Raw genomic sequence first — 10,000 nt, forward strand, 5'->3', positions numbered from 1 at the left:
TCTCTCGAGTGTCCCTCGTAGATCAGTGAAAGTCCAACGTTAACTTGGCTGCCGTTCGAGAGATCGACTCCGAGATCACTCGCTGTGCCTGAGAAACGATTGACGATCTATTCGATCCTTCGAGATCGCTCTATTCCCTAAGCTACATACTTACTACGTATGTACATAACAACGACCTTTCAATCATACGTCATTATATATTCTTCGTACTGTGGGAAATATTCTATAAAAGGGGTAGCATGGGGGGGGGGAGGAAGTGGGTTGGGGCTGGATAGAAAAAAATATGGTACGAATCGTGACATTTCTTCGATTAAAAAATAATCAATATTTTATAACTAAATAAATAATACTGTATTTTTTTTTTTTTTTTTCTAAATAAAAAAAATTTCATCATTTCATTCGTTCGACCGATTATTGATCGTTATAATAATTAATATTTCTTGATTATACGTTGTCAATGAAAATCCATAAGTGAATTATTTTTCAATCGAAAAGAAATTCAATGATATCTTATATCTAAATAAACAAAATTATATCGATGATTATAGGATCAATATAAACGTTTGTTAAAAAGGTAGTGTTAAATTGAGCTAGAAGCAGGAGAAGAAGAAGAAAAAAAAAGGAAAAAAAAAAAAAAAGAGAGAAAAGAAAGAAAAATTATGAAATATTGAGAGTATGAAAAAATTTCGTAACGGTCGTAAAACTTTTCTTGCGCTTTCCTTCCTCTCCCACAATTCATTTGCGTTAAATCCTATCTTAATTCAGGCCACGTAGGGCTAAGAGTTTCCGCTGGACGTCACACGCATCCTCCTTCCTCTCTCTCTCTTTAAACGCGACTGACGCGATTACGAAGAAAGAAACGCGGTAGCGCGCATATCCACGTACGATTTTTATGCGCTTTGCGCCTTTGTGCCTGAATGTGTATATATTATGTAGTTTGTAATTGTTCGTGAATGACGCTCATTCCTTACGTTTTTTATTTAATCGTTCAAAAAAACCTATGGAATTTTTTTATCGTTCATATCTTTATATATTCACATTATATCTATCTTTATTTATTTATATATATATATATAATAAATATATAATATAATTAATAAATAAATAAATAAATAAATATATATATATGTATATATTTGAAAGAATTAGAATTAATATTGGTATGCATTTAATCGGAAGGGATATAATAAATTAATAAATTAATTAATTAATTGTTATAAAATATTAATTAATACTGACTTTGCATAATGCCACGCCAGTGTCCAATCGATCCATAAAATTGTCAACATTGATTCTAAGTTCTGGATAAAGTGCATTCAACCATTCGGCCAAGTCCTCCTTCATTGCGACCAAATACTCCTCTGAAGATTTAAAAGGCCTGTAAGGCCTGGCTTCCAGTAGTACCGCCATGATCGATGATTCTTATTATCTGAAAGAACAAATTAACGGTTCGTGTTATTGCAAAATATATTATATATATATATATATATATATATATATATATATATATACATATATATCTTATCTCTATAAAATATCGAAATATCTCTATTGAATTATTAAACGAACGTTTTTTAATACTTTCGAAAAGCTTTCGAAATATCAGATAGACGAGACTAAAGGTGAATAGTCGAACTATTCGAAGAAGTATATAACACATGATCGTATCTTATTAAATAATTCACGATCGATCGATTGAAATTAAACTGTGTCGTGTCACTCGTTAAAATATCCCCCAACTCAAACATTTTCCCCCCACCCACCAACCCCTTGAAACGTGTCATGATTCACGAATATTCTAAATAATCTATAAATAAACTGAACGATTTGCAAGACAATACAACTTGTAATATTACATATATATATATATATATGAGACGAAAAACTTTCATGATGAATTTAAAAATAAATCTCTCTTTCTATTTCTCTCTCTCTCTCTTTCTCTCTTAGAGACTTTTTAAACTGAAATTTTTAGGAATTATAATGCAATATGTAAAATTAGCTTAGAATGTCTCGAAAAAAAAAAAAAAGAGAAATTAAATTTTTTTAAATCATCTACAAACTTTTGCCCCATCCTGTCCATATATATATATATATATATATATATATATATATATATATATATATATTATATTTATGTATGCATGCATGCTCATGAAACGAACACAAATGTAGGAAAAAAAGTTGTCGAGTAAAAATTTTTCCCTCGTTAAAGCACCAGTTCTGGCAACCCTAACAAAACCGAGACGAGACAAGCAAAATCGTTTTCAAAGGTAATTCGAATCAGTTTGCCTGTCACGGCTCGGCATTGTCGTATCGTGCAAATATCTGTCTAGGTAGTGGGTTCCTTAAACTAGTCGCATATAAATCTCCATCACTCGTATTGTGCGTTAATGCAACCATATAACATGATATATATTATTCTTTCCTTTGGCAATGGAGTGCTTAGGTGAAATAATTTTTCGTTTCATTATGGGCTACCATTTTTGGACGGCATTTAAAGTTAGCGATCGTTTGCAAACGGACTACTACTGTCACATATAAAAATGAGAGAATTATATACATATACATATACATATACATATACATATACATATACATATACATATACATATACATATACATATACATATACATATACATATATATATATATATATCATCCAGTCCAAGTTTTGTAACCGATCAAGTTCCTAACTCGTTATGCAAAGTCCTTCTATCCGATGCAAATCTCGTTATTCAGACCGGAAAATCATATATATATATATATATACATATATTATGTGTATATATGTGAGTGTGTACATATATATATATATATCGAAAGTCCCCGTCAATATTTTAATTATCCCTTTTTGACCGACGTAGCTTCTCGTTTAACACGATAACTATTAATACATACGCATACAAACGCATATTAATATATGATCGATAGAGTGCTAAAATAAGATTGTTTGTTTATTTTTTCTTTCTTTTTCTTTTTCTTTTTCTTTTTTTTTTTTTGCATCATACTTATATACGTGCATTTAATAAAATCTGAAAAGTTTCAAAAATTTAATTTAGGATTTTGATGAGAATTAAAAGCTCGAATAAGTGGCAATGTATTATATATACATATATATATATATATATATATATATATATATATATATGCAGATATTGTAGATGCGTATCTTACTTTATCAAAAGCTCCCTTCGATCGAAAGGGCTAGACCGAAAAGTGTGCTTGAATGAGGAGAGAGGAAGGGGAAAAAAAAAAGGAGAACGAGAAGGATGAGACGATAACAAAAGGTTTAAAGAAAGCAAGAAAGAAAGAAAGAAAGAAAGAGAGGGGAAGCGGGCGAGAGAAAGGGAAAGAGAGAAAGAGAGAGATGAAAGAAGAGAAACATTCGAAAATGGATAGTACGAGAGAAAGAAAGAAAATGAAGAAAGAAATATATATGCTTGGTGCAAAGTGAAAAGAAAATTATAAAACTTGGAATAAAAGAATAAAAAAGGAAAAGAGAAAGAGAGATAAGTCCAAGGAGAAAATCTAAACAGCCAGGAGAGCGTGATAAAACAACAACACTCGGATCTTGGATTACGTTTTACAAAAGGTGAATTGTAAAATGTCACAGCTCTCGTGTTTCTCGGTGTTTCTTTCGAGCGCGTGATTTATTTCTCAAATAGTGGAAAGAAAAATGGAAGAGAAAGGAGGAAAAAAAAAAGAAGAAGAAGAAGAAGAAGAAGAAGAAGAAGAAGAAGAAAAGAAAGAAGACAAAAATGAAAAAGAAAACCTAAGGAATACAAAAGGGAAAATTAGAAAAGATTTTCCTCTGTATTAAGGGCTAAATTTAAGGGTTAAATTGTATTAAGTGAAGATTCTTAAGGATCTCATTTTTTTTTTCTTTTTTTTTTTTCTTTCTTTTTTTTTTTTAATCTTATCTCTGCTAACAAAAGAGGCGAAAAAAAAATAGCGCCTGGGGTATATTCGCGACAGGAAGAAAAAAACAAAAAAAAAACAACAAAGAAGAAATAGAGGAAAAAAGAATAAATGGAAAATAATTAAAAAGAAGAAGAAGAAGAAGAAAAAAAGACAGAAAAATAATTTCAATAATCGAAGGAACAGGTATGTTCCATCGAAATCTCAAAATGACGAAGTCAACGTCATACAACAGGCTACATAATTATAAATGTCTATATGAACGATTGAGAAATAGAGAGAGTAAGTGATATTTCGTGATAATAAATGGAGATCGAAGAAAGTCTTGAAAAAAATAAATAATAATAATAATAATAATAATAATAATAATAATAATAATAATAATTAATAAATAATTAAGAGACGATAAATCGTTCTCTCGATTTATTTCATTTCTCTCTTTATAGAACGATCGATAAAGAATTATGTGATCGTTAGTGAATTTATAACAAGATAAAATGGATTTCGCGATAGATCATCATTGGATATCGATATCTCGAATAGTCGCGATATAACACGACGATTCCTACGTATATTAAATATGTACTTAGTTAGGTATGTCGATGCTAAGCTAGTTATAATACACGAGGAAGATATTTCGCCAATATTATTTCGAAAGAGAGATAAAGATATAGAGATAGATAGATAGATAGATAAATAGAGAGAGAAACAAACAAGTGAAAGAAAAAAAACGAAAAGAAAAAAAAAAAAAAACAAAAAAAGAGAACAAAAAAGAAAAAAGAAAAGAAAAGGAAAAAGAAAAAGAAAATAAAGGAAATAAGAAAGTAAGTTCGGAGTCGAGTGTTTCGCGCTTCCTGGTTTCTAAATTTATTTAACCAGCCCGCTGGTATTTCATGCGCGAGAAGCTCGCTTCCTCGATCGCGATGTCGTGATAACGCGATCACAACAAGTCGTGTTGTTTCAAATAAGAATAAAGGGGGGGGGGGGAAAAACAAAACATAAATAAATTAATAAATAAATAAATCAAAAAATTAAATTAGGAAAACAGGAAGATATATATATATATATATATATATATATATATTTTTTCCCCCTTTTGTTCGTTCTCTCTATATAAATCATCGTCGTCGACATTTTTATTTACATTTTCTTTTTCTTTTATTTTTTTTTTTTATGTATTTCATTATCAAAAAAATGCAGGACGAGTGAAAAGTGTTTTTTTAGACGGGCCTAAAAGTTTCCCCGTAACATTTTAAAAGTCGATTAATCTTTTTCGAAATTTTCTTTTTTTTTTTTTTTTTTTTAATCATCTAACCACTTTCAACTTAAATTCCATATATATATATATATTCTCTGGTAATAAATTCTTCTTTCTTTTTTTTTCTATCTTAATTTTCTACATTAATTTAGAGGAGATAAAAATGAAAGGGAAAAAAAAAAAAAAAAAAAAAAAAAAAAAAAGAAAGAAAGAAAAAAAATGGAAAACCGCACACGTACGTGCACAAGCAGCAGAGCACACGCGCATACGTAATAATACGAAATTGATGAAGAAATCGTCTCTTCCTAGTATTTAAATTCCAAAGACACGCCAATCACGTGAATGTTCAGTATCCGCATCGTTTACGATCGTAAAACATCTCCTTGCTAAAACGAAGAGAAAGTGAAATGACCGATTAAAGAACTTCTATACCTATATACTATGAAATCCCACGCTTGTTAATATTCAGAAGGATGCGACGTATCTCTCTCTCTCTCTCTCTCTCTCTCTCTCTTTCTCTCCGTCTAAAAACTAATCGAAAAATTCAAATCCTTGATAAAGTGTATTTCTAAAAGAAAGAAAGAAAGAAAGAAAGAAAGAAAAAAAGAAAAATAAAAACAAAACCAAAGAATAAATTTATTTAAAAAAAAAAAAAAAAAAAAATAAACAAACAAATAAATAAATAAATAATAAAAGAAAGACAGAGAGAGAGAGAGAGAGAGAGAGAGAGAGAAAGGAACGAGAAATAAATCGTTTTGTTGAAAATAAAAATAAAGAAAAGAAAAAAAGAAAAAATAAAGATAGAGGAAGAGAAATAATAAAAATTAATTGATTTTAATATTGAGCGAAAAAAATTGTATAAATTTTCAAATACGAAATGTTTGATATTGATAAATCTTACGTTAAAACGAGGCAGTTAGTTATCGCGCCGTTGTTTCTCTTAAGAGAAAAGAGATTTATGGAGACGATGGTTACGTTGAATCGCGTGGCTTAATGATATTAAAATGTCCTCTTAAGCATCTAAGGAGAATAAAGAGAAGAAGAAGAATAAGAAGAATAAGAAGAATAAGAAGAATACGAAGATAGGGACGAGCACGAATAGGCCAAGGAGTAAATGAGAGAGAGAGAGAGAGAGAGGAGAGAGAGAGAAAGTAAGACGCTACTTGCTAATTTACGACTAAGCAGTCGGCCGTTATCATCAGGTGTGGATTAGTTTAACAGTAAAACTGAACGAAACGAGTTACTAAATTAGTTGTGTTAAATCTACCGCTTGTAACTACGAAACATTCTTTCTAATAAGATCATCGTATAAATAATTTATTTTACGTTATAACAATATTATCTTTTTGATTCTTAAAAATTTTTCAATATATCGTATTTATAATAGAAATAAGATTTTAACGTATTCAAGATTTTTTAGATTATATTAGGAAAAAGAAAATTTATCACACTTTTTTTAAGTGAATTTTTTCGTGAATAAATCATTTTCTTTTTGTTTCTTTTTTTTCTATTTTTTTCTTTTTTTTTTCTTTTTTTTTTCTTTCCTTCTTTCTTTCTTTCTTTCTTCATTTACAAAATTGCAAGATCACAAAAGCCTATGAACTTTTGAAATTTTCAACTCGTTCCTTTGCAATGTAATAATAAAATAATAATATAATGATAAATAAAATAAATCGATCTGTAGGAGAGTCAGTCTTTTTTTTTTTTTTTTTAAATTACGATATATGTATATATATGTAATAAAAAATATATTTTCTTTTCGCTCCAAATATTTCTTCTCTCTCTCTCTCTCTAGCTCTCTCACTTTCTCAACAATCCTGATTTATAAAACACTTCTCATTTAACAGGAACGATATTCGTGCTCGTAAAACTTAGTCGGCATTCTTTGCAATGACACTTTCTTATCCACCGATCGTAACCAACTTACAAGCAAAACGCGAAGTACGTACTTTGTGTGCAAATTACATCGCGTATATATACACATACACACACAATTTACTCACATATATACATATATAATATATATATATATATATATATATATATATATACATATACACAGAGAAGAGAAAAGGATGCTTGGAACGCTTTTAAACGACACTCGTGTAATAAACGTCTACTTTATCCTACATGCGTATCTAAAGAACAAGAGAGTCTCGAGATAATCGAGATTCGACCATACCAAACACTACCCTGATCAAGTAACTAACTATAGTTCTCTCAAGACGTTGTTGAAGAAATTCACGCTAAGATTCTTCTTCTTCTTCTTCTTCTTCTTCTTCTTCTTTTTCTTTTCTTTTCTATCTCGTTCTCGCACGTACAACTTTCTATGTATCTCCTCTCTTTTTAAAATCTCTATGATACTCTGAATCCATTTTTTTTTTTTTTTTTTGGTATTTCATCGTAAGATTTTTCAAGCTAATTTTTCTTTTTTCCTTTCTTTCTTTTTTTTTCTTTTTTTTTTTTTTTTTCTTTCCAGAAGATTGGAAAATTACACGCACGAGCGTTGTTGAAAATTTAAGAAAATAAAAAAAAATCGTAAATCGATTATTTATATATTTTGAAGAAAAAAGGAACAACAATCCTTATCCCACTTTACAAACTATCTACGTATATTCCAATAATACTGACAGATAATAAATTTAATTATCAATTGTTAATTTGTATTTCTAATTACTTAACTCTAATCATTTCGTATGAAGATCTAAGTTCAATTTTTATGTGATACATAAATGTACTACAAATAAATCATTTTTTCTTTTTCTAAAAGAAGAAACAATTATTTCGAATAATTTACGACGTGATTTTAAACTTCTCGTTTGATATTTATGCGATTATATCGGATTAGAACGATTAAAAGGAAGGAGAAATGAGTTTACGCACAGGGTGTCCCGTATAATAATAATAATAATAATAATAATAATAATAATAATAATAATAATAATAATCAAGACGGCGAAATGAAACGTAACGTCAAAATGAAATCGTTATAGGATAAATAGTTGCCCCACAAAGTGTGGGTTACGAGTGTGTACACACACACACACGCGCAGAAAGAGAAACACACAAGTACGAATACATACACACGTACATAGAATGATCTGTACGCGTGGGCGGGTCGAAGAAACATTATTACACGAGATGTAATCCGCGCATTTACGAGCCCACCTCCTCCACCCTCCCCCTTTTTCTTCTCTTCCTATAATTTTCAATTCTCACCGACGAATTACGTCTACGTACTCACTGACTTACTCACTCACTCACTCACTTACTCACTCACTCACTTATTGGAATAAATATCTAGTCGTAACGAGAACCATGTAATTAATGTGACTGAATCAACGATTATCGTAATAAGTATAATTAGTATTGGTACGTGTACAATGGAATATAAACGATTAGCTATAGAAAAAAAAAAAAAAAAATATTATCGATAGATTGATCGATCGATCGATCGATCGAATTAATAATAAGAATAAGCGATGTATTTTCCTATTAATGAAAAATTATCTATCTATAGTTACTTGGAAAATGATTACCATATGGCTTTATCATTTGTTACATCGCTAATAACTGATTTACATATTTCTTTTGTCCTTGACTTTACTATAATAATTTCTATCAAGCGATTTCTATCTCCCTCCCTCTCTCTCTCTCTCTCTCTCTCTCTCTCTCTCTTTCTCTTTCCTTAGCGTACATTCGATATTTCATACGTCCATTTATCCGTCCATCTAAAAGCATTAGTATACTATCAACATGTGCATAGTATTACTTATACGATATATTCGAAACTTATATACTTATATATATATTGTATATACATGCACACATTTATACATGCATACAAGTAAAGAAAGAAAGAGAAAAAGAGAGAAAGAGAGAGAGAGAGAGAGAGAGAGATAGTCTTGCGATATACCGTTACGAGATACGTGGCGCTCCTTTAAAGTATGCTCACGTAAGTAAACTTACGTTGCAGGCTACTATAGGAATGACTCGTGTGAAGGGCACCCACCTCTTTTATATTCCGTCCCTTTTTCCTTCGTCCATGTTGAATAATAAAAAAAAACTTCGCTTCGCGAGAACCTCTCGTGTTCTCTCGTGGAATCCTTTCTCATTTATTACGGTAATCAATTCCGACTTGTTTTTACAATCGAACAAACGAAAAAGAAAAAAAAGAAAAGTCCCTTCGAGTACGTCCGAATCGAAGAATATTTTTCGATGTAAAAAATATTACGGGGAAGATGAAGGGGGAGTGGGGGAGGGTAGGGTAGGCGAAAAAAAGGAATGACGACGAAGGGAGAGGCAAAAATTTCTTTGACTTTTTTTTTTTCTTCTTCTTCTTCTTCTTTTTTCCCCCAAATCACAATTATACACTATCTTACGGGAGACCGTTCGAGCTCCCGATTAGGCTTGTAATTTTACAAGCTGACCCTCCTAGGTAATAATTTTGCAATGTGCAAAGAATACAAAAAAAAAACAAAGAAAAGAAAAAGGATGAAGAAGAAAGAAGGGTTAAAATCTTAAGAAGAACAGAAAGAAGAATTGCAAAGTAAATCCAAAAATTTGTATAAAAGATTAATCGATCATTGTTTAATCACGTAGAAACTTTTGACTCGTCGTATATTAATAAAAAAGCGAGCGAGAGAGAGAGAGAGAGAAATAATAATCATACGAAAGAGAATGAAACAGTAAAGTACACGAATCTCGGGCAATCGACTTGAGGACTTAAGATGTAATTAATAGTCATTCGTCCGCTCCCCTCCCCCTCCCTCTTTTACGGGCCATTAAGTACCGACTATGCAGTTTTCTTTTCCCTTAGAC

The 10,000-nt window shown here is 30.4% G+C and overlaps 1 protein-coding gene across 6 annotated transcripts in view; it reads right to left on the minus strand.

The window, feature by feature from the left end:
* LOC124426569 (GAS2-like protein pickled eggs) overlaps window positions 1-10,000 on the minus strand; it is an 87,421-nt gene that overhangs the window by 68,315 nt on the left and 9,106 nt on the right. For all 6 annotated transcript variants that reach the window (XM_046968405.1, XM_046968404.1, XM_046968402.1 and 3 more), the window contains one exon: window positions 1,240-1,429. In XM_046968405.1, the coding sequence (XP_046824361.1) occupies window positions 1,240-1,410 (171 nt within the window). In that variant the 5' untranslated portion in view covers window positions 1,411-1,429. The remainder of the gene's footprint in view (window positions 1-1,239; window positions 1,430-10,000) is intronic.

Source organism: Vespa crabro, chromosome 9 (genome assembly GCF_910589235.1).
Source record: "Vespa crabro chromosome 9, iyVesCrab1.2, whole genome shotgun sequence".
Lineage (NCBI taxonomy): Eukaryota > Metazoa > Arthropoda > Insecta > Hymenoptera > Vespidae > Vespa > Vespa crabro.